The sequence below is a fragment of the Erinaceus europaeus genome, chromosome 10 (assembly GCF_950295315.1).
Source record: "Erinaceus europaeus chromosome 10, mEriEur2.1, whole genome shotgun sequence".
In the NCBI taxonomy this organism is placed as follows: domain Eukaryota; kingdom Metazoa; phylum Chordata; class Mammalia; order Eulipotyphla; family Erinaceidae; genus Erinaceus; species Erinaceus europaeus.
Window position 1 is genome coordinate 39,138,142 of NC_080171.1, and position 26,330 is coordinate 39,164,471.

The following is a 26,330-nucleotide window of genomic DNA, read 5'->3' on the forward strand; positions in this document are numbered from 1 at the left end:
TATAAAATAAATTTCTGGATACAATGTTGTTTTTATTTTATGGGTTTCCAGTCAAATCCCTAAGTTAAAAAAATGGAATTCTTGGCTTAACTGTAAACAAGACATGCTCTAATGAAATTATTTTGAATGTATTTTGTATTTTGACACATATAGCTTTCTAGAAAGATTTACTTATTGATGGGCTGGGGGCAGGGGAAGAAGCATAGCATCACTGGGGCACATGCAGTGCTGGATACCTAGCTTGGGAACTCACACATGCATGCAGAGTGCTTTACCTTCACAATCTCTTTGGCCTCTACAGGCCTTTGTTTGTTTATTTTGTTTGCTATTAAATCTGACTTTCTGACTGTTCACAGAAATATAGGTGACCTTGTATTATTGACCATATATCCAGAGACATTGCTAAATGTACTTAATATTTTAAGGTCATTTGTAGGTTCTTTGGACATTTTATCTATGAGGACAATTTTTTATTCTTTATTTTTCTTGTCCTATTTACCTCCAACACAAGCAGTCAGTGGTTTATTATTATTATTATTAACCACAAAGTGGTTTGTTTAAAAAAAAAACTAAAATAAAGAGAGGGTAGATTGGAGGACTCATTAATGGTGAGATGTACATACACTTGCTGTAAACCAGGGCTAACTATCTCCGTAGTTCAGGCTGCTCCCTCAGTTTTTTCAGGAGAAACAACATATTTGCCCCAATTTTCCAAAGTTGATTTCAGGGATTTTATGTCCAAACCTGGCTTCTTTAACTAATACTTCTTTTCTGGCGAGAGCCTTAAATTTCATTTTTTATCTCCCTCCCTTTGTGAAACTTGTTAACTCCTCTAATTTTCTCAGCTCACTATCCACGGTTTAGAAATTAACAAATACCCCAAAGAGGAAAATGCAACACTCAGTGTATCCTCCTGTGTACATTTACTTCCCTCCAAGATCTTGGTTTCTAAATCTATTATGGAGTAACTCTTATATTTTGACATTTACCCTGAGACCTACAAAACCTGGAGAATAGGTCTGCATTAATTATTACACACACACACACACACACACACACACACACACACACACACACACACACACACACACACACACTCACACTCACACACTGTTTCTTCTGAAGAACTGAGGGAGTGGCCAGAGCCTAGGGGCTGGTTAGCCATTTATAAAGCTGTATACATCAACAAGCCTTGAATGTGACCAGTTCACTATTTTATTTCTGAAAATAATGGTTCCATTTTAGTTACTATATAGCACTAGAAAGTCTGCATATTGGGTAGCTTCTCAGAATATTCCTATATGTATGATGGCATTTGGCAGAGTTCCTCTTCTCATCCAGATGGGCCTCATTTGTGAATTAAGTTCTCTCCTAAGTCTGTGCCTTTGCATATTATCTACTTGCATGATCTTCCTCTTGCCTGGCCTTTGACTCACACCTCTAATCCTTTTAGTTTCAACTAGGGACAACTCTCTTCAGGAACCCTTTCTGATTCATAAATTCTGGTCTAGATTCAAATACAATATATTATCACAGTGATACTTCTTATCTCCTTTGTCTTGAAAATATATATTAATTGATCTATAGTCTCTTTAATTATCCCCTCTTCCAAATGACTTTATTTCATTCTTTCTTTTTAATTTTAACCAAGCTTTTCTCAGCTCTGGTTTATGGTGGTGCTAAGGATTTAACCTGGGACCTTTGGTGTTTCAGCCATTAAAGTCTTTTAGCATAACCATTATGTTATCTCCCCAGCCTCCCAAATGACTAACATGAAGGCTATATTGAAAGGGAGATGTTGACATCTTGATAAATCAGTAGGCTTTGGAGGTGGGCTAGAGAGTTTAATCACTCAGTCACTAAGTAAGACGTCTTTATCCCTGTGACTCCAGTTAGTGCTGGCTTGGAGGGCAGTGGAGCAGGAACTGTAATAACTTCTCCCTTTCAAGGTGATATTATACATAGAAGCCCAAGGAGCTTGTGAGAGATCAGTAGTTCATATCAGCAAACCACTTCACATTACAACCCTGAAATTTAGACCCAGCTTATAAATTTATTTAGCTAGATAATAGCAAATAATTTCAAAACTGCAACTACTTTTAGCACCTGGAAGACTGGGAATGGGCTTCATGTTTACCACCATATTGGATTCCTTGATTGCTGCCAGTGGCACTCTGTAAACTTTTAGTGTTTAAGAAGTTGAAGCTCATTAATTCAGTATATATCCAGTTGATAAGCATACTACTGTACTGAAACTTATATACTGTCATAATACATTATATAGACTTGAATGAAAAAAAAAAGAAAGAAAGAGGGTTTCGGGCGGTAGCACGGCGAGTATGAATCGACCTGCCAATGCTCATGTTCTGTGGGGAAGCAATTACTGAAATCAGACCTTCCACCTTCTGCACCCCATAATGACCCTGGGTCCATACTCCCAGGGGGTTAAAGAATAGGAAAGCTATCAAGGAAGGGATAGGATAAGGAGTGCTGGTGATGGGAATTATGTGGAAATGTACCCCTCTTATCCTATGGTCTTGTCAATATTTCCATTTTATAGATAAAAATTATATAAATAAAAAAAGCATTTTTGTTTATATCTTTTAGGTAGCATCCTTTTCAATTGGATGACCATGGAGTCTGAGAAGATCTCAGAGAATCAGGAAGAAATTCTTTCTATCCTGGAGGACAAATTTCCCAGCTTGCCTCCAAGAGAGGATATTATCAACATCCTGCAGGAGACCCAATTCAATGCTCAGGGTGAGTGACTGTCCCCCTGCACTGTGGGGTGCAGCCAAGCCTTTGATGGTATATTTTAATATATCTTTATTTTCTTCTCTATTGTTCATGCTTATGGAAAATTATCAGACACTGAATGTTGACTTACCTGGAAAGCAGGCAGCCTATACCACAGCCTCTCCACTGAGGCCTTAGTATCAGGATGTGTGGTTAATTCACACACATCTAATGCACACCCCAGATGCATCATTACATGAAATCCCTGTGCTCGGAGCCTTCTATTTTGAGATTGTTGGACTAGCAATGTTAAGTACACTGGATTTCATAAAACAATTAGTTTTAGAAAAAAGAAGTAAGAGAGAAAACAGGTAAACAGATAAAATTGTTCTCTAGGCTTTTTCAAAAAGTAGATTTTCTGGATGGATTCTTTTATAATAGTATAGAGCTGTAATACTTTGAGTGCCTAATACATATAAAGCATTAGCTATATAACCACATGACCTTACTGAATCTTCAACTGTAAGACAGGTGCTATTATTATTTCTAGTTTCTAGATGAGAACAAAGGATATAACAGTGTATCTGCTTCCCATCATCACACAGACAGCTGGCGAGTGTCCTGATGAGGCCTTAACCTTAGACAATATGCAATTATAAAAATTCTTTAAGATGCATGACTTCCTTCATTAGCTTGAGACCTCCTAGGCAGTGTCTGAAGCAGAACACTTTATTTGGAAAATGTTTTTGGTGGGGGAAACTAGTGTGAAATCAGTGTGGTATTAAACTAGTTTGGTCTATGGAATGAATACCAGGCCTTAATCCCACTGGGGAAATGCCCTGGGCTACAGTGAAAAATGATGCCTTGCTTTATTCTATCTGAAGGATGCAGTATTATGTTGTAACTTGTTTACCTAAATGCCAACAGTTCCACGTTTGGGATTGCTATTAGCTGATTTTGGATCATCTGCTTGAAATCAAGCACGGTAGAAATATTGGCACTAGAAAAATTGACAAACAGTATACATCATATTTTGTTGTTAAGTATTTAACATTTGCCAGCATACCACAGGAAAGTCCCAGGAGCTGTTACTTCCCCAAAAGTAGGTTCTATTAGTTTGAGAAAGCCTTTGGGAAAAGAGAAAAGAGATGCAGGATGAACATCATAGGAGGCACTGAGATGGGAAAGTAGAGGCAGAACAATGACAACACTGACCATACCTTTTACCATGCACTTATACACATATGTGGATATATAAGGACTTAATGGTACTATGACTGCATGAATTTTGTCACTTATTTTAAAAAGTAAATTAGGCTTTAAAAATTGTAGTCTTGCTTGCATGATTCTACTTTTTTTAAAAGTTCACTTTTTTATTATTTATTTTCTCTTTTGTTGTCCGTGTTTTATTGTTGTAGTTATTATTGATGTCGTCATTGTTGGATAGGACAGAGAGAAATGTACAGAGAAATGGAGAGAGAAAGGGAAGACAGAGGGGGGAGAGAAAGATAGACACCTGCAGACCTGCTTCACAACCTGTGAAGCGACTCCCCTGCAGGTGGGGAGCCGGGAGCTCGAACCAGGATCCTTAGGCTGGTCCTTGCGCTTAGCACTACATGCGCTTAACCTGCTGCACTACCACCCGATCCCCATGATTCCACTTTTTAAAAAAATGTTCAGATAAAGAAAGACAGAGAGTTGGAGAGACGAGAGAGAGAAAGATGGATTCTATACCTTTACTCCACCATTCATGGAGCTTCCTAATATGGTGCAGGGGTCTCAAAGGCATGGTAAAGTTTGTGTTCTACTGAGTGAGCTCTCTCCCAGTTCCTAGTGTGGTCTACCAATTCATAGATCAGAATATTAATGTTGCAGTATTTTCTGTAAATCACTTTATGCAGCAGTATGATAGCTTATGTTTTTTAAATATTTGAGTAAAAAAAGATTAGTATGTGTCCTTCTTACCTACCACTGTGATTGACAGTATTTCTGTCTGGCTCTTATTATAACATGTGTCTGGAAAGGGTTAAATGTATTTTATTACGGATTTTCTACTCAAGAGATTAGCCTTAATCAGATGTAATAAACAAGGCTGAAAGTTAGATGCCATGCCAGACACTTTCCTACTTTTTGGTAACAGATTTTACTGAAGACCATTGATCAACTGACTAAAGCTCTTTAGATCTGAAAATTTTCACTTTATTGAATTATTTGTCTCATAATTAAAGTATTCCATAGCTCCTGTTAACAGAACCTATGATAGGGTCACTAATCTAATTATTATGAGTTTTATGAGCCACGTTCATAACTGCATTTGGTAACATTACATGGGACTTGCCAAGCAAATTCTGCCCTTGTTTATTGGCTAATTTGCTCAGTTATGTTAGTTTTTCTTTATTTGTCTCTCTCTCTCCATTCCATTTCTGCTCATGTCTGTTTTGGATGCCTAATATTTGATCATTAAGTATTTAATTTCCTGGGTTCTTATGGAGTCTCCTGGCTTCTGGTTAACTTTGCAAAGGGTTAGCAACATGTGGATTGCATCAAAGGAAGATAAAGAGAGAAGCTGTAGTAGTTCTTCCCTACTCTGTTCCAGGCTTGGTGACAAATTTCTGATAGCCCTTCCTTTCCAATTACAGATATCTATTTTCTTTTAATTATTATTATTATTATTATTAATATTTATTTATTTATTTATTCCCTTTTGTTGCCCTTGTTGTTTTTAGAACTCTGTTTTCTTCCCTTGACTCTTTGTTAGTTTCCAGATCTCACCTTTCTAATTTTTAAAAATTCATTGTCCTTAATCTCATACATATTTCTGTAAATATTTTTTCTATTAAAGGGTCTTCTTTTGAATCATGAATTATATTTCCTTCTGGGATCTAAATTGGTGAAATTGTCAGTAATGTGGGTTTTGCCTTAATATGTGTACTTATGTTGAATAAAATTATATTAGAGAGAAAGATATTTAACATGGTGAATTATTCAAATAATCTCTTGACTTTACCTTCAAGAAATTCCCCAAGTATAATACAAAGCAGAACTTAAACTAATGTTGGTGCATTGCACCGAAGTGGAAGACTCATGGAGGTGGGTGGGGGGGAGTGTTCAAGTTCTGGAACATGATGGCAGAGGAGGGCCTGGGGGGGGGGTTAATCCCCCAAATAAAGAGAGAGAGAAAAAAAGAAGTTCCCCAAGTATAGCATATTGTTTCCCCCTCTCATCCACAGGTTTAAATATTGAGCAGATAATGCTGAAGGATCTAAAGGAACTATCAGATGGAGAAATAAAAGTGGCCATTAGTACTGTGAACATGACCCTTGAGGTAGGATGGAAATGTTTTAAATTTCACAGTTTTAGTCAAAGTATCTAGAATACAACTCTCTCAAGCATATGAGTTAGTGTTAGTGTTTTGCTGCAAATGTTCCTTTGAGATATACTTGATTATGAATGTAGGCTATCATTTATAATTTATAAATGCAAGTGAAAACACTGCTAATGAAAAATGAAAAGTCAGTGAAAAATGCCAAACCTAGACTCCCAAGATGAGTGATATTTCATTCATCTCAGTTAAACAAAACTTAAAACACTCTCATATATATATTTCTGTTTTTTCACCCTACTTTGTTCATAAAACTATCTGAAAAGCCGAACTATTCTTTGTCCTTTGTAAGCTGTTTAGATGCATGTCATTTTGATGATCAGCGGTGACAGTTGAAATATTCATAAGAATTTGAATTGATTAACTCAGAGTGAATGCTACTCTTTTGTTTGTATGTATCTGTGGTAAATTATATTTTTTTCTACTTTGGGGGTTTTCATTGACTTGTATGTTAATCTTAATTAGCCTAACTAATGAGAATTATATTTTACAGAGGCATATTTGTGCCATGCAGACAACTACATATTTTTCTACTGTCTCATTGTCTTGAACAAGCTATTTTCCTTTGATTGAGGCATAGAGTTCTCCTGTCTATAAATCTCAATGTATAGGAATTTGTTTTCAGCTTTTAGAATTGTATGTTGCTACTCATTTATTTTCCTCATAATGATGGTGACGATATCAATGTGTGTGTTTCTCTGAAGTAGCAGCTTTCTATAGTAGTGTCCAGATCTCAGGAAACCCAAGAGCAAACAAGGTGCTTCCCCCTTGAAATTTCTTTGTAAATATATTCCCAATTTTCTGACATCATACTTCAGCTCGTAGGCCATATCAATATAGGAGGAAGAAGAAATTATGACACTTGGTGGTTAGAAACACACACATACACACATATGTGAATAATATACAGAGCATATTCTCATGGTATGTAGTTCTTAGATTGAATCTTCGTTTGTATGGCCTTCCAAATTGATAAAATCTATATGTAACTAGAAATTGATGTGACTCAGTACAAGAAATCCATGCAATTTGGGGTGTAGTAACTAGATAATCACCTTCAATTAGAACTGTGTCTTGTCTAGAAATTCAAGGAAAACATGGATCTTGCAAGGGTCAGTAGCTCTGAGAATCATTTCTCCTAGTTCAAGCCTTAGGGTTTTCTTTCTCCTTTCCTCCTCCCCTGTCTCCCTTCATTTAATGACATCTTATTAGGTTTTAAATGCCTTGTTTGGAATTCCTTTCTAAATTAACATAGAGCATATTGTGATTGCTTAGGGAACTGTCTGTAGTTAGCAAATTATTTTAAGGCTATTACTATTATAAACTTGCCATAAATTTAATGTACCTTCATTTATATTATAGGGGTATATAAATGACTTTGTTAGGAATGTTAAACTGTAAGTGCTTATCAAGCTGAATAAGTGGTAAAATGATCATCTTAATCTTGACAGTAATTTACATAGAGGTCCAGTAATTAATCAGATGCCTAAGTACATCTCTGAAAGTGCTGTGTAATCTTCTGGGAGGAGGGAGAAGGACATTTGTATATATAAAGAAGGTTACACAGATTAAACTCTAATCAGCTGAAAGAATTTCAATTGTGCATAATGAGGACATTGAAGATGACAAAGAAATGAAATAAAAACTCCTTAGTAAATGTTCTGTATCTTCTTTAAAAGAGAAAAATGAGGGGGCCAGGTGGTGGCACACCTGGTTAAGCGCACACACTACAGTGCACAAGGACCTGGGTTCAAGCCCCTAGTCCCCACCTGCAGGTGAAAGCTTCACGGGTGGTGAAGCAGGGCTGCAAGTCTCTCTCTCTCTCTCTCTCTCTCTCTCTCTCTCTCTCTCTCTCTCTTTCTCTCTCTTTCTCTCTGTCTCCCCTCTCCCTCTCCCTCTCTATTTCCCCCTCCCCTCTCAATTTCTCTGTCTCTATCCAACAATAAATAAATAAAAATATTTTTAAAAAGAAAGAGAAAAATGTATGTTTCACTCACTCTGCAAATTGAAAAAGTTCCCCGAAGGAAGGACAGAGTCCAGTTTTCTCTATAGATGATCTGGCAATCCAATCATGTTTTTCAGACCATATATATATATATATATATGGATACATATACATATACATCATATACATATACATATACATATACATATACATATACATATACATATACATATACATATACATATACATATACATATACATATACATATACATATACATATACATATACATATCAGTGTTCCTTTCCCAATTCCATAGACTTTACTTTGAAAAATATTGATAGACTTTCCAGTCAGTGTTATTGTGTGTGTTTTGGAACATCTGTATAATTGTTTTTTAAATCTAAATATATTTTCAAAGAAATGGTCTTAATTCTTATGACTTCCTAGATCTCACTTGCCCTACATAGCATGATCATGATCTACCTTCATCATGATGTTTATAAATTCTCTGTGTTGTTTTTTTTTATATACTTACCCTCTATGCTTTTGCAAAATTCAGTCTAAGTGGCCAGCCAACAATTTAATTTTGCAATGTATGTATTCATTAATTTTGAATGGTTTCATGTATTTAACTATGTTAAAGTTCATCTCCCTTTAGTTTCCTGTTGCTGGGGTGGGCAAATAGTAGTCACTTGATGAATACAAATACTTAGTACATATTCATGAATGTAGTTTGTCCCTTTTATTTTTATTTCCTTTGGAATTTAAATAAATCAGTGAGGAAAACAAAGTCATTTGATGATCTATGTAATACAACCTACTCTCCCCTTCCAGATAACCGTTGCTGAATGCTGATGTCAGATAGAGAAAATATTACCCACATATTAATCCAGCTGTCCAAAACTAGAGTGGATGGTGGATTTGGAACATAGTTTAGCTGTCATTTATGAAAGGAATTAGCTGGAGTAGACATGTGTGGTTCATTATGCAACTAGGAGAGAGGAGGATTCCTCATGTTACCAGGGGTCTTTTGCAGTTTTACAATTCCAGTGTGTCATGGGCTTTTTTTACCTCATAACTCAATTAAGATTCTTGGGCAGAAATAAAGAGGAAACAAGAAGACTCTGTCCAGTTGTGATATAATACTGAATGTTCTTCAGAGAAAACCACTGGTTTGGGATGTAAAAACCATTGATTTTGACAGATGAGCCAACAATTCTGGCCCTCCCCATTATAAGGAAAAAGCTTATTTTATCTCATTTTGATTATAGTATATTTAAAAATGATAGCTATAATCTGATCAAAGCTGTAGAAATTATTGGAAGATCAACTATAAGAGAATTAATTATAATATGACAGAATTGTAATGTTTTTCTTAGTGTACGAGGCCAGAATGAATATGACTTTGAGAGGCAGTAAAAAGTAGACTTTAGGTAGTATGGCCCTTCTTAGAAGAGGCCTTTGAAGCTAGAGCCATGGAAAGAAAAGACACTGAAGTTTTGTCACACATTCTGAATTTGCATTTACACACACCACATATTAAACCCACTTCATTGGTTACTGTCATGCCAGATTCCTTTTGCACCATTCATTATTAATTTGATGGTCATCAGAAGAGAAACACGGGTTTTGATTCTGTTCCAATATTTTGTTGTAAGTAGAATCAAAAATAAAAGTTGCTGGGAAAAGAGTCTGTGTTAACAACTAAGATGGACAAAAATTAAAAATAATGAACTCTTAATCAGAAACAAAAAAGAAGAAAATGTATGTCCATCACAGAACCTGCTCTAAGATGTTAAGGAAAAGGGGCCAGTATTTCCATTGTAATTAGGTTCCACTGAAGCAAGTAAGATTGCTATGGCAATACCACATTAATGGATACCTGCTAATACTGTATATTATTATACCACCTTTAAGTATCTCCCAGAAGACTTTGTAATCATTAATATCTTTTAAAAAAAAATTTTTTTATATTTATTTATTTTCTCTTTTGTTGCCCTTGTTGTTGTTTATTGTTGTTGTAGTTATTGTTGTTAGTGATGTCGTTGTTGTTGGAAAGGACAGAGGGAAATGGAGAGAGGAGGGGAAGACAGAGAGGGGGAGAGAAAGACAGACACCTGCAGACCTGCTTCACAGCCTGTGAAGCGATTCCCCTGCAGGTGGGGAGCTGGGGGCTTGAACCGGGATCCTTACCCCGGTCCTTGTGCTTTGCGCCACATGCGCTTAATCCGCTCTGCTACCGCCCAACTCCCCAATATCTTTTTTTTTTCCAGAAAGAACTATAACCAGGCATTGACTTGGTCACTTTTTATTTTGATAAAACACATTCAGATGTGGCTTCTACATATATACTCTGTCACTTTGCTTGGACTGCCATAACAAACACACCCCTCACTGGGTGGGTTAAATAACAAAACAATCTATTGTCTTTATGCATCAGGAGGCTAGATATTCAGGACCTGCTGTTGGGAGGGAGGTTCTTGTTGAGGACTGTGAGACAAAGCCCTGACTCTCTCACCTAGCTCTTAGTGTTTGCTGGCAATGTTTACCTCTCTTTGGCTTGTAGTTATGTCATCATGATCTCTGTCTTCAGTTTTCACATCATCTTCCCTGCTGTGTGTCTCTGTCCAAATTTCTCCCATCTGTACGGAGACCAGCCATATTGGATTAGGGCCCACCCTGATGATCTTAGCTATTATAGCTACAATGACCATATATATGTAAATAAACCCACATTTGGAAATGCTAGTGGCTATAGCATTGATATGTAAATTTGGGTTGAGGAAGGTACAGCTTAACTTGTAGCATTTATTATTCAGAAAAAGTAGTAATTTTCCAGACATCTCTAAACAAAACAACTTTGTTTTTTGCCACCAAGGTTATAACCAAGGCTTAGTGCCTGCACAATGACTCAGCTACTCTCAGTGACAACCCCCAGCCCTCTTTTTCCTTTCTTTCTGATAGAGACAAAGAAATAGAAAGGGAGAGTGGAGGGGAGAAGAGATATCTGCTCTTGAAACTTCCCCCCCGCCCCCCTGCAGGTGGGGACTGGGGCTTGAACTCTGGACATTATGCATGGTAAGCTATTTGCTCTAGAGGGTGTGCCACCACCCAGCCCCCTCAAAATGAAAAAACTTAGAGTAAGATTATCTGATTATCCATGAAACACATGTCATATTTTGCTTCCACATGTTTTTATTTCAAATAAGTATCCTTTGAGTGAGGAGCAGTGGGGACTTTCAACTCTTGAAATGTTGTCTCTATTCAGAGTAGGTGTCCAGGGGGTGTTATGCAAGCCTGTTTTCTCTTTGATGCTTGCTGTCCTTTCAGCCTGGGGGGCCCCTTGCGACCAGACAGTCTGCTATTTGAAACCTGGAATGGAACACATGGGATGCCTTTTAGTAAATGACTCAGACTGCTGACTCATTCTGCCCTGCACAGAGATTACTAGGGAAGCTGCACTTTGGAAAACTATAGAGGAAAAATACCAGCATTTCCCCCTGGCATTCAGAGCATAGGCTGAAATGAATACCAAAGATCCACCATCAAATGCCTCCCTAACAAAAAGAATGTTTACTAAGGCTGCTGCAGTGACGCTTCTTTGAGATGTCCATGTCTGAGGATGGAGCAAACCATTATAAAATCTAGTTAACTAAATGTTTGTTTAAGCTCAGAGATATTTTTTGTTTTGTTTTATTTTGTTTTTGAGTACAGGTTGGAAATACCTTTAGAGAATTAACCTACCTTACTTTGTAATGAAATGAGTAGTAGTAGACCTAGAGAGATAGCTCTTTGGGAGGGTATGTGCCTTGCTATTCAAGCAGCCTAGGTTCAAGTTCCAGCACTACAATGGAGGTACCATGGCACTAGGGGAAGCTCTGGTGCTGTGATTTCTCTCTCTGTCTCTTTCTCTCTCTTCATGTGAAATAGCACATATGCAAAGTCCTGACTCTTCAAAAGGTGTGTAATAACATTTGGGGAAGGGACCATGTATTTTTAGTTAACGTATTCTTCAAAATGCCAATCCTTTGCACTGAAGGTAATTTTTCAGATTCTTCTGGTCCTTTCATGGGGATATGTTCAACCTCTCTTTCTGGTTCTAAGTCATAAGAACCTTCCTTCCTTCCTTCCTTCCTTCCTTCCTTCCTTCCTTCCTTCCTTCCTTCCTTTATTTCTCTCTCCTTTTCCCCCCTAATATGTATATTTATTATTGTATAGAGACAGAGGGAAATTGAGAGGGAAAGGGGAGATAGAGACAGAGAGACACCTGCAGCACTGCTTCACCACTTATAAAGCTTTCTCCCTGCAGATGGGGACTAGGGGCTTGAACTTGTGCAATGTAATGTCTGTAATGTGTGTGCTTAACCAGGTGCATCACTACCTTTCCTTCCTTCCTTCCTTCCTTCCTTCCTTCCTTCCTTCCTTCCTTCCTTCCATATGCCAGATCTGAGCAGCACTCTAGTAAAATACATACATACATAACAAAAACACATACACACATCCATCCTTCCTTCCTTCCTTCCTTCCTTCCTTCCTTCCTTTCTTTTTGTTCTTTCTTTCATCACCAAAGTTAATTGCTGGGGCTATGTGCTTATATGGCTCCATCATTCCTGGTGGTCATTGCCCCCCTTTTCCTTTCTTTTTTTATTGAGGATGAACAGCAGAGGGAAATAGAGAGAGAGAGAGAAAAAGAGAAGCAAAGACATCTGCAGCATGGTTTCACTACTCATGAAGCTTCCTCCCTGCAGCAAGGGACTAGGGACTTGAACTCATGTCTTTGCACATGATTATGTGTATACTATACTAGATAAGCCACCATCTGGTTCCAGAGCCTCCATTTCCTTTTATGTCCAGGCCAACTCCTCCTTTATAGGAAGAGATTAACACTGAAGAATGAACACCCACTGATTAGAATTAGAGTTCGCAAATATGTAGTCTTGCTGGAGAACCACTGAGTAAGAGGTGTTATGACTAGCTTTGTATTCAGTAAGGTACTTATGGAAACTATAACAGATAAATCCCAAATCTAAGAGACTAATAAACACAGAAATTGTTTATTTTTTTTCTCATGAAATAATTCACTTTAGTGTTCCTAGCTGAGTAGTTAGAGGTCAGTCTGAAACCCACATGACTATGGCTTCCCAAGCTTGCCTAGAAACATCTTCATGCTATGTGCCAACAAGGTAAAGAAGTTAGAAGGTGAAAGTGGGAAGATTTTATGCCCCTGATCAGGACATAGCATCTATCTGTCATTTCTGTGTACATGGCTCAGTCATATGATTGCCTCATTTTAGGGAGATTGAAAATTACAGTTTAGTTTTATACCTAAGAAGAGCCAATTTGATGAATAATGAGCTGGCTTCTGCCCAGTCTCCATCTTCGAGGTGCAGAAATTGAAATCTAAGAAGTTAAATAATTTGTCTAGGGCTACAGAGGTAGCATAATGGCTATGCAGACAACTTTCATACCTGAGTCTCTCACTCCCAGGTTCAACCCTCAGTACCACCATATGCCAGATCTGAGCAGCACTCTAGTAAAATACATACATACATAACAAAAATACACACATACTGACTGTTAAGTTGACACATTGCAAGTTAGTTAAGTGGCCAGGGAGATAGAATTAGAGATGAAAAGTGAAAAGTGAAAGACAACAGACAACTTACCAAATGGTTTCAGTCATATGTGGAATGTAAAGAATTAAAGCACACGAGCTTAAAAAAACAGTGTAGCTAACTTGTCTCTAAGACTTTAGCAGCACAATGGTGGTTAATGTTAAGGGGCAGGGGTGGAGTGGGGAGAGACAGAACTCTGGCAGTGGGTGTGATGTGGAACTATAACCTATTATTTTTATAATCTTATAAATAAATCACTATTATATCACTATTAAATAGTAAAAAAAGAGTAGAAACCACCCAAATCCATTAGTAAATGTTTATTTGTAAATATTTATTGATATGTAATAGAATTACTTTTCAGTACTCTGTTAATTCCAAATAACAAAACTCTGAGTAGTCAAGGTATAAAAAGGTCTCAATTTATAATGGGTGAAAAGTCAAGAGGGTTTCAGATAAATGATGTACAAAAATAAATAAATAATTAATTAAGTAGATGGTTAACTGACTTTGCTTTTATGAGAGAGGACAAGAGAAGGAGAGAAAGAAGCCAGAGCATTGCTGTTGTACATGCGGTGCTAGAGATCAAACCTGTGGCCTCAAACATGAGAGACTGAGAGACCGAGAGACTGAGACTACAGCCCCAGAGAAATTTCCCTTGGTGCTCTGGCATGTCCATATCAGTGAAAGTAATAATAGTCTAGGATACCTGCAGAGATCAAGTTCTCTATCTTCAACTGAATGAATAAAAGAGAATGAGAAGATAAGATTTCTAGGACAAGTGTCTGAATCCTTAGTGTGTGTGGCAATTGATAAATGAGTAAAAGTGTCTGTGAAATTGTATGTCCTGGGATAGAAGATAGCTCACTTGGTAGAGCACATACTTTGCTATGCACTTGATCTGTGTTTCAGCCCCAGCACCACATGGGAGTGTCTGCTCCAGATGAATAGTAGAGCAATGCTGTGGTGTCTCTCCTTCTCTCTGTTCATCTCTTCTTCCTTTCTTCCCTACCTGTGGATCTCTATCTGTAATTAAAAGGAAAAAGAGGACCAGAGATCTAGTTCATTGGATAAAGCACAGTGCATTGTCATGTGTGTGTGGTCCAAGGTCAAACTCCATCACCACAGGGAGGTGCTGTGTCATTTGGAGGTATCTTTAGTGCTATGGTGTCTATTCCTCTAGCTGTCTCTAGCTGAATGAAGAAAAAAAAGTGACCCAGAACAGTGAAATTGTGCCTAGTTGATGCCCCAATTCCATAATAAAAGGTGGAGAAAATATCTGCGTCCCCCTAGCCCCCAGATCAACTGTGCAGGTGCAAAAAGATTTGGTAGGAGGAGAAGGGAGAAATAGAGCATCAGTTCCCACCTTGTTTTGAGAAATAAGCTTCACAATATTGACATGGCTTACCTTATCACTTGTTGGTATTTTGAGTGTTAGTTGGTAGGCTTTGGTACTTTCCATGGAATTCTTTGTGTGTGTGATGTGGGATGCCTGAGGATCAAGTCCAAGGCCTTATATATGATGAGCATGCACTCTACCACTGAACTATATTCATACCCTGGTTCTAGTCACTTTATTTGCCCAGTAAAATGACAAAGAAGCCATAAAACAGCCATTGAGTTAATTCCTTCTCAGTTTTTGGTATTGAGGGAATTAAGAAATAGATTTTGAGACTTCCAGAGGCAGGGCTATGGAGCAGCAGCAGCTGTGTTTCTCTCCTCTCCTCTCCTGAGTCAACTAGGAATACCAAAGGAGACCATCTGGGATAGCAACAAGGCAGGACTATAATGACTTCAGGAACCCACCAAATCACTGGTGAGTGCAAACACATGTGGTTCGTGGACAGAGAGGAGCCTAGGGAGAAATTAAGTGGCTGGTAACAGTCCAGCAGTTTACCAGTTGACATACCACCTCCAGTCTATTTCACCAACAAAAAGACAGCTGAAGGGAGGAGAGGACTCCCCTAAGACTTACCAAATGCAACTGTGAGTCTCCATTGTTACTGCCCTCAGAATCCTGAGCAGCGGCAGGGAGGCTCTGTGCTGACACCAGGGGACAGAGAAGTAACCAGGAAACTCAGGAGAAGATCTATACCTTGGTGGCCTATCAGTGGAGCTGTGAGAGTCTCTTAGCATAACCACTGTATTATCTCTGCCCCACCCTGCTTTATCTCTTGGTCAGGAATCATTGATTTAGCTAAGAAGCCTACTTATAGTTTAAAAGCCCTCAGGTTCCCATAGCCTACAGGGAAGAAAAAGAACAAAAAAGGCTTTTAAGCCACTGAGCTCCAACTCAGGGATTAAAATAATATTGAAACAACTTTCAGTTTCCACAACTGTGAACCCTTTAATTACCTTACTTAGACACAAGTCAATCCAGGCAACAGTGATCAGTAATTTGAAAAGCTCTGAGAGAGGGACGTTGTAATTTACTATATAGAATGGTTAAACCAACAAGAAGAAATATTGGAGCAATTAACCAGGACAAGAGTCCAGCTAAAAGCCCCCCAGAGGTTGAACCACAAAATAATGAGGTCAACAACCAAATACTAGTTAAGTAAATAATCACAGGAGTGAGTAAAGAGTTTGAAAGAATTGTCATCAGAAATGCAGAAACAACAAATAAGACTCTGGAAGAAAACACTATCTCAAGGTTATTAGAGAGCTGAGAGCTGAAATAGCTGAGATAAGAACACAACTAGGTGAAGAAGCTAAAACAGTATCAGAACAGGGTAACAAAATAGATGAACTCTAGAAAACAGTAGAGGGGAGAGAGAATAGAATAAATGAGGCTGAAGACAATTAGCAAGATCAAGGACGAATTAGAGACAACTAAAAAAGAGATCTCAAAAACAGATTAAGAGATTATGAAAACAACAACAGAGACCTATGGGATGACTTCAAAAGAAACAATATACTCATTATTGGCTTACCAGAGGAAGAAAGAGAGGGAGAGGAAGAAAGCATTCTTCAGGCCATAATAGCTGAGAACTTCTCTAGTCTAGACAACATCAAAGACATAAAGATTCAAGAATCCCAGAGGGTCCCAAACAGAATTAACCCAGACTTAAAGACACCAAGACACATCATATTTAGAATGGAAAGGAATAAGGACAAAGAAAGGCTCCTGAAGGCTGCAAGAAGAAAACAAAGAGTCACCTACAGAGGAAAACCCATAAGATTAGCCACTGACTTATCCACACAAACACTACAGGCTAGAAGAGAATGGCAAGATATCTCTCGAATGCTCAATGAGAAAGGCTTTCAACCAAGAATACTGTATCTGCTAGAATGTCATTCAGACTAGGTGGAGGCATAAAAACCTTCTTAGACAAGCAACAGTTGAAAGAATCAACTATCACCAAGCCTTCCCTGAAAGAAGTTCTGAAAGGTCTCTTATAAACAGTCAGACCACCATAAATAGGCAATATATCAGAACACTCTAAAGATCTACAAGAATGGTGTTAAAATTTCTTCAATCTTTGATATCAATAAATGTCAATGGCCTGAATTCACCTATTAAAAGGTACAGAGTAGGAAGATGGATCAGAAAACACAACCCAACAATTTGTTGTCTACAGGAAAGTCACCTAACTCAACAAGACAAACACAGACTCAAAGTGAAAGGACGGAAAACTATCATACAAGCCAATGACCCACAAAAAATGGCAAGAACAGCTATTCTCATATCTGACATGATAGACTTTAAAATCAATAAAATTAAACAAGTTAGGGATGGACACTACTTAATGCTTAATGCTTAGTGCATCAGTCAATCAAGAGGATTTAACAGTTATTAAATGAGAAGCCATCTAAATACATCAAACATTGACTGAAAGAGCTACAGCAATATATTAACATCAACATAGTCATAGTAGGGGACTTCAACACCCCACTCTCTCAACTTGACACATCATCCAGGCAGAAAATCAATAAAGAAATGAGGGATCTAAATGAGGAGATAGATAAACTAGAACTATTGGACATTTTCAGAGTCATTCATCCCAAGAAACTAGAATACACATTCTACTCAAATCCTCAGAGGTCGTTCTCAAGGATAGACCATATATTAGGCCACAAAGACAGCATCAGCAAATTCAAGAGCATTGAAATCATTCCAAGCACCTTCTCAGACCACAGTGGAATGAAACTAACACTTAACAATCAACAAAAGATTAGTAATAGTCCCAAAATGTGGAAGTTCAACAGTACACTACTTAACAACTACTGGGTCAAAAAGGAAATAAAGGAAGAAATAAAAATGTTTCAAGAGTTCAATGAAAATGAAGACACAAACTATCAAAATATTTGGGACACAGCTAAGGCATTACTGAGAGGGAAGTCCATACAAGCACACATTAGGAAACAAGAAAAAGCACAAATAAGCAGCCTAATTGCACAGCTTAAAGACCTAGAAGACAAATAATAAAGGAACCCTAAAGTAACCAGAAGGACAGAAATAACTAAAGTTAGGGCACAAATTAACATTGAAAATAAGAAAACCATATACAAGATCAATGAAAGTAAATGTTGGTTCTTTGAAAGAGTGAACAAAATCAACAAGCCTTTAGCCAGACTCACAAAACAAAAAAGGGAGAAGACCAAATAAATTGGATCATAAATGAAAGAGGAGATATCACAATAGACACTGCAGAAAGTCAACATATCATGTGACTCTTCTATGAACAACACTATGCCACCAAGCTAGAGAACCTGGAAGAAATGGACTAGTTCCTAGATACCTACAAACTTCCAAAATTAAGTAAAGAGGAACTAGATAACATGAACAGGCCCATCACAGCTAATGAAATTGAAACAATTATCAAAAACCTTCTCAAGAATAAAAGTCCTAGACCAGATGGTTTTACAAATGAATTCTACAAAACTTTCAAAGAAGAACTAATACCTCTACTTTTAAAAGTCTTCCAGAAGATTGAAGACACCGGAATACTCCCTTCCAGCTTCTATGAAGCCAACATCACTTTGATAACAAAAGCAGACAGGGACACAACCAAAAAAGAAAACTACAGACCAATATCTCTGATGAACATAGATGCTCAAATATTGAACAAAATTCTAGCCAACTGGATACAGCAGTATATTAAAAAGACTGTTCATCATGACCAAGTGGGGTTTATCCCAGGAATGCAAGGTTGATTTAATATACATAAATCAATCAACACGATCCACCACATCAATAAATGGAAGACCAAAAACCACATGGTCATATCAATAGATGCAGAGAAAGCCTTTGACAAAATACAACACCCCTTTATGATCAAAACACTACAAAAATATGGGAATAGATGGAAATTTCCTGAAGATTGTATAGTCTATATATAGCAAATCTACAGCCAACATCATACTCAGTGGTGAAAACTGGAAGCATTTCCCCTCAGATCAGGTACTAGACAGAGCTGCCCACTATTACCATTACTATTCAACATAGTGTTGAAAGTTCTTCCCATAACAATCAGGCAGAAACAAGTAATTAAAGGGATACAGACTGGAAGAGAAGAAGTCAAAGACTTTTCCTATTTGCAGATAATATTATAGTATACATAGAAAAAACTAAGGAACCCAGCAAGAAGCTTTTGGAAATTGTCAGGCAATACAGTAAGGTGTCAGGCTACATAATTAACATTCAAAAGTCAGTGGCATTCCTCTATGCAAACACTAAGAAGAAGTTGAAATCCAGAAATCAATTCCTTTTACTATAGCAGCAAAAACAATAAAATATCTAGGAATAAACCTTACCAAAGAAGTGAAAGACTTGTCTACTGAAAATTATGAGTCACTACTCAAGGAAATTGCAAAAGACACAAAGAAGTGGAAAGATATTCCATGTTCATGGGTTGGAAGAATTAACATCATTAAAATGAATATACTACACAGAGCCAGCTACAAATTTAATGCTATCCCCATCAAGATCCCAACCACATTTTTTAGGAGGATAGAACAAATGCTACAAATGTTTATCTGGAACCAGGAAAGACATAAAACTGCCAAAACAATCTTGAGAAGAAAGAACAGAACTGGAGGTATCATACTCCCAGGTCTCAAATTGTATTATAAGGTCCATTGTCATCAAAACTGCTTGGTACTGGGACATGAATAGACACCCTGACCAGTGGAATAGAACTGAGAGCCTGGAAGTAAGCCCCCACACCTATGGACATGCAATCTTTGACAAAGGTGCCCAGACTATTAAATAGGGAAAGCAGAGTCTCTTCAACAAAGGGTGTTGGAAAAAATGAGTTGAAAATTGCAGAAGAATGAAACTGAACCACTATATTTCATCAAATACAAAAGTAAATTCCAAGTGGATCGAGGACTTGGATGTTAGACCAGAAACTATCAGATACTTAGAAGAAAATATTGGCAGAACTCTTTTCCGCATAAATTTTAAAGACATCTTCAATGAAATGAATCCAATTTCAAAGAAGACTAAGGCAAGTATAAACCTATGGGACTACACAGCAAAAGAAACCACTACCCAAACCAAGAGACCCCTCACAGAATGGGAGAAGATCTTTACATGCCATACATCAGACAAGAGGGTAATAACCAGAATAAATAAAGAGCTTGCCAAACTCAACAACAAGAAAACAAATAACCCCCTCCAAAAATGGGAGAAGACATGCACAGAATATTCACCAGAGAAGAGATCCAAAGGCCGAGAAACACATGAAAAAATGCTCCATGTCTTTGATTGTCAGAGAAATGCAAATAAAGACAACAATGAGATACCACTTCACTCCTGTGAGAATGTCATACATCAGAAAAGGTAGCAGCAGCAAATGCTGGAGAGCTTGTGGGGTCAAAGGAACCCTCCTGCACTGCTGGTAGGAATGTAAATTGGTCCAACCCTTGTGGAGAGCAGTCTGTAGAACTCTCACAAGGCTAGAAATGGACCTACCTTATGATCCTACAATTCCTCTCCTGGGGATATATGCTAAGGAACCCAACACACCCATCCAAAAAGATCTGTGTACACATATGTTCTTAGCAGCACAATTTGTAATAGCCAAAACCTGGAAGCAACCCAGGAGTCCAACAACAGATGAGTGGCTGAGCAAGTTGTGGTATATATACACGATGGAATACTACTCAGCTATAAGAAATGGTAACTTCCCTGTTTTCAGCCGATCTTGGATGGTCCTTGAAAAATTCATGTTAAATGAAATAAGTCAGGAACAGAAGGATGAATGTGGGATGATCTCACTCTCAGGCAGAAGTTGAGAAACAAGATCAGAAGAGAAAACACAAGTAGAACCTGAACTGGAATTGGCGTATTGCACCAAAGTAAAAGACTCTGGGGTGTGTGGGTGGGAGAATACAGGTCCAAAGAGGATGACAAAGGACCTAGTGGGGGTTGTATTGTTATATGGAAAACTGAGAAATGTTATGCATGTACAAACTATTGTATTTGCTGTTGAATGTAAAACATTAATTCCCCAATAAAGAAATTAAAAGAAAAAAGAAATAGACTTCACAAATATGTCTGTGACAATTTGAACTTCTTTCATGCACAGTGTCTAATCCTCTTCTGCATCTCTTTGTGAGAGGGATACCCTCAGGATATAGTGATATGCTAGGATGACTGCTCTTTCACTTTGTAAATACATTTTTTAAGTGTACTCTAATGTCATTTTGATGGTTTAATTTCTGGAAGGATTTGGCTAATTACATTTTTAGGAATGTACTTAGACCAGTTTTAGCTGCCTGGAGTTACTTTTAATAGCAGCTGTTGCTTACCTTTTCTCTTGTTTATTTTTTTCTCTCTCTCTTTCTCCCCCCCCCCACTTTCTCCTAAATTTTGTTAATTTAGAGATATGACCCTGGTTTAAATTAGTTTTGTCTGCAGCAGTCCTGTGAATCACATGTAATTTTTCAATGGTTAATTACTACATGGTATCAACTTGTCACAGAAAAGCTGGCTGTGAAACTAAAGAGAAATTGTTCCTTTTCATGTGACAGAAGGAACTTCTACAAAAGAGAAATACTGGTATGCGACTGTGTTAGATGTACCCTTCCCATGCATGTAGGTGAATGCTGATTTGGTTCCCTAAGTAACAAGGACTTTTTTTCTAGTACTCTGAGATGAAATAATAAATTTATGCCAAATAGCCCTTAGCAACTCAGAGAAATAAGACACAAGAAAAGGGCTAATTTAGGAGAGTTGTTTTTTAGAGTAGACATCATTTTTGTGTGTTGATCCTTAATCACAGTGACTGCTAAGTTTGGCTATGTTGAATGTTGAAGCAGAGTGGGTTATTATAGGTGAGTGGCGCCACCTAGTGGTCATAAAGGGAACCGTGTATAGCGCTAGAGTAGGATTGGCTAACTTGCTTTTCTTATTTCTTCAACATATCATTCAGTGCTCATTGTATTCATGTAATGGAACTAATTAATACACTGAACAACTGAAATTAAAACAATATCTGGGGGCCAGGCGGTGGCGCACCTGGTTGAGCCCACATGTTATACAATGCGCAAGGACCCTGGTTTGAGCCCCTGGTCCCCACCTGCAGGGGAAAGCTTCACAAGTGGTGAAGCAGGGCTGCAGGTGTCTCTCTGTTTCTCTCCCTCATTATCACCTGTTTCCCTCTCAATTTCTGACTGTCTCTATCCAACAAATAAAGATTAAAAAAAACCAAAAAAAAAAAAAAAAACCCAGTAGCCAACACTTAGTGAATAGTCATTATGTATCTTGTACTTTAACTTTCTCATTGGACCTCCATAACTGTCCTTTAAAGTAGATCTAGTCTTATTCCCATTTAATAAATGGTAAAAGTTTTTTCTAGGAAAAATAGATTATGATGTAAAGTGTTTGTGGCTATCTTTCCCTCCCAACATTGTGAGCTAACAGTAGTATTATTTTCATGACATCATCATGGAATTTAAGTTTTAATTTCTTTATAAGTGTCAACACTGAGCAGAGCTGTGCATAACTCTTCATTGTTTTGACCTTTAATATGTTTTATTTTTGTTCTAAATCAAAAGTGAAACATTTTATACCTATCTTCCCATTGGGGCTCAAACAACAAGGCTTGTAAACTACACTGTACTCATTAGCATCACCAGCTCAGCTTATAGCTTGTCAGTTTTTAAAAGGAGACTTTCAATGCATGCATTCCTTTTATTCACCCCCTTAATTTACAGCTAATTTAAGCATTTTCCTAAATATGATCAGATACTGTAATGCAGCAGTTTATGTCCTCCCTGAGTTAGTGAATTATTGGTAGCCCTAGGGGGTATGTGACTTTTTAATTTTAAGAGAGAGAGAGAGACTATCAATGAAGTTTCCTCCAGTGCTGTGGGGGCCAAGTTTAAACTTGGATTGTGCACATGACAAAGCAAGTATGCTGTCTATTTGAGAGCTATCTCTGTCCCTAGAGTTTTTGACTCAAAGTTCTGAGATGAGCCCACAATTCTAACAAGTTCTTTAGGATGCTTTGTTATCTAATTCCTTGCGTATTTATATCTTTTCACGTGTCTTTGATTCTTTTGGTTATGTTCAGATAAGGACTATCTTGACAGTTATTCTTAAGCCAATTAGAAAAGTTGCATTGCCAGTGAGCATCAGAAGAGGACTGTGATGAAATAAACTTCTTGTTTTTTGTCTAATTTATTTGATAAATCTTTTTCCCTGGTATGAGAAAAGTCTTCCAGGACTCAGATTTCCCCTTACTGTCTTAAGGACGAATTCTGGCATTAAAGAAGGTTATTATGAATGATTTTTCAGATTTTCATAAAGACTGACTTTGAACATGCAAGAAAGGATTCACAGTAAGAGGGAATTGTGGGAAGAAAATGTCACTGGGATGTCCTTATTAGACCTGTTCATTTATAACAGAAATAGGGAGCTGGACAAGTTCATATTCTTGAATGGTATAAACTAGCTTAAAACATTATAATTTTTTCACATCCCCAAATAGTTTATTTTTAATGTGATAGCATCAGACCCAGCAGTAACAGATGGCTCATTAAACTTGGATAGTTTGAGAAAACCTAGTAAGGTAGGGGTTTTGTTAGTTGACTGCAGAGTGAGGGATACTGCAAGGAAGAGGGTAGTTTCCTAGCTAGGGCTTACTACTCTAAGCCTCATGAAAGGGAGATTTTTCCAGGATCTGGAAAGAGAAGGTAGAAATGAGAGGATCACCTTAGAAAGAAACCTTTGCTTAAAGAAAGGTCAAATTCTAGGTAACCCCAAAAAAGGAAATGGTGGGAAATAGTATGCATTCACTTTTGCCTCCTGCCCAACATGGGCTTTCCATTGACTGAAACTTTATGATGCCAGAGATTAGACGAGACTCTCAGTTGTCCATAAAGTGACAGGGAACTGAACAAAATGGGTGGAGATTGAGTAGAGATACAGAAAGAAGGGACATGTAGAAAGATGTTTAATGTGAAAGTTCAACAGAACCACCAGGACAACATGTATCCTGTCTCAATATGATGTGTAAGACCGCGCAATTATTTTTTTCGGAAGAATTATATAAAACTGTATTACCCTACTATTAAAATTCTCACATTTTTAGAGGAAAAAGGAGTCTGGATATAGATAAATGGAAACATTTTGAGATGTATGTGCCTTTTGTGATTAAGAGTAAAGAGTCATTAGACCTTGGGCCTGAGTATTGCATTCTGGCACACCCACTCAGAGACATACTCCTATGTCCCTTTCAGTTTGGGAGAGACAATAAATATATGTTACTTTCCTGTATGGATAACCTTAAGGGTGAGAAATTGTTTACTGCAGACTGGGAGGTTGTGCAGTGGATAAAGTATTGGATTCTTATGTTTGAGGTACCACATTTGACCCCAGCATCATATATATTAGAGCAATGCTCTGGTTCTCTCTCGCCTTCTCCTTCTCTTGTTAATAAATTTTAAAAAATAAAGGAAATATACTCACTGACTTGAGAATGGGGTATAGAATAGGCAACTTCATGGAGTAACATTCACCTGGAAAGAAAGCAGCATGCATTTATTGTTTTTGTGTTTTTCAGATCCTACTCAAGGTGGGATGACTTGAAGGGAAAACAAAGCAGATCTCAACTAAGAAAATCTAAAAGCAAAGTTAGCTTCTGGAGAGTTGGGTAAATGAGGAAAGGAAATGGATTCCAATGGCTAGGACCAGAGGAGAGATAGAAGATAGAATCCCTCCCCTCCCCCAAGCAGAGTGCTTTAATATTCAGGAACTCTAGAAAGGGTTAGTCATTTAATAATTTGTACTCTTCCTCTGAATTCGTCTTCTTTGCGCTTCAACCCCAAAGAGATCAGTTTAACAAGATGCATTGAAGTATAGACAAGTAGGGGAAAGAATGAAAATCTTACACTGCTACTAACAGTGGGTCTTACTGGGTGAGAGTAAAAGACTGCAATTTTACCTGTTTAATAGAGACAAAATCTTGTGAATTAAAATGTCCAAGAAGTTTGTTTTCTAAGAGTATCCTGAAAAAACTTCCTCAGGATTTCCCTGGTTGCTTGACATAGAATTAGGGCAAGAAGCAACTCAACAGCATGATCCTACAATTAACTGCCTCTTAGAGTCCTTCTCATTCTATTATAGAAAGAGAGAGAGAAAGTGGGGGAGAGGGAGGGAGAAAGGAAGGAAAGAAGGAAGGAAGGGAGGAAGGAAGGAAGGAAGGAAGGAAGGAAGGAAGGAAGGAAGGAAGATAGAGTTTCTTTTAAAATAAGAAAATCGGTCTTGAGGGGTCAGGCAGTGGTTCACTGGTTAAGTGCACATATCACCATGTGCAAAGATCTGGGTTACAGCCCTCATTCCCCACCTGCAGGGGGGACAGTTCATGAGTCTTGAAGCAGGTCTGCAGGTGTCTCTATCTCTCACCCTCTCTATCTCTTCTTCGCTCTCCTTTTCTCTCCATTCTGTCAAATAAAAATAGAAAGAAAAGGAAAAAATACCCACTGGGAGTGGTGGATTTATAATGCAGGTGCCAAGCCTCAGCAATAACCCTTGTGGAAAAGAAGAAGGAGAAGGAGAAGGAGAAGGAGGAAAAGAAGGAGAAAAAGGAGAAGAAGGGTCTTGTCACTTCCCTGTTCCATTCCTCCCTGTGACACATTCCTTTATTTTTTATTTCTTTTTAAAACACTTCTATATTTTAGCAGTATGGGAGCCTGTTGGACAGTAGATGAAGAAGGGAGTGAGGGAGGGAACAATCAGAGGGTTTTTGTTCGTGCTCCTAACTCCTGAGGACATCCCTAGACCTTCAGTTGTATGAATCCTTTAAAAAAAAAAGTGTTTTTAAAACTGAACCATACTTGACAAGAAAGTGTGTTGTTAACAGAACTTATACTGAAAGCTAATATACCCAGGGCCTCATTTTGTGGCATATTGTAAAATTTTTCCTTCGAAAAAGCAAGTCTTAACAAGTTCAATATTAGAGACTTCAATTATTGTTAGTTACCTTTTTTTTTTAAAAAAAAAAAAAAGACAGATTTAAACTACTTGAAGCTTTTTCTTTTCTATTTAATTAAGGCACATTTTTAAGTTTGAACTTTTGATATCCATTGATTTTCCTTTTTGCTATTTGCAAACTTTCTTCCATTTTCTATTCATGTACATGTGGGGCACCAAGATGGCACATGAATTTTTTTTTTTTTGCTAAAGAAGCAAGTAAACA

At 37.6% G+C, this 26,330-nt stretch overlaps 1 protein-coding gene across 1 annotated transcript in view; it reads left to right on the top strand.

Annotated features, from left to right (window-relative positions):
- The window catches only part of PRUNE2 (prune homolog 2 with BCH domain), a 328,462-nt gene that overhangs the window by 88,626 nt on the left and 213,506 nt on the right, over window positions 1–26,330 (top strand). Inside the window, exons 5-6 of the mRNA XM_060199543.1 lie at window positions 2,608–2,760; window positions 5,967–6,061. Of these exons, the coding sequence (XP_060055526.1) occupies window positions 2,608–2,760; window positions 5,967–6,061 (248 nt within the window). The remainder of the gene's footprint in view (window positions 1–2,607; window positions 2,761–5,966; window positions 6,062–26,330) is intronic.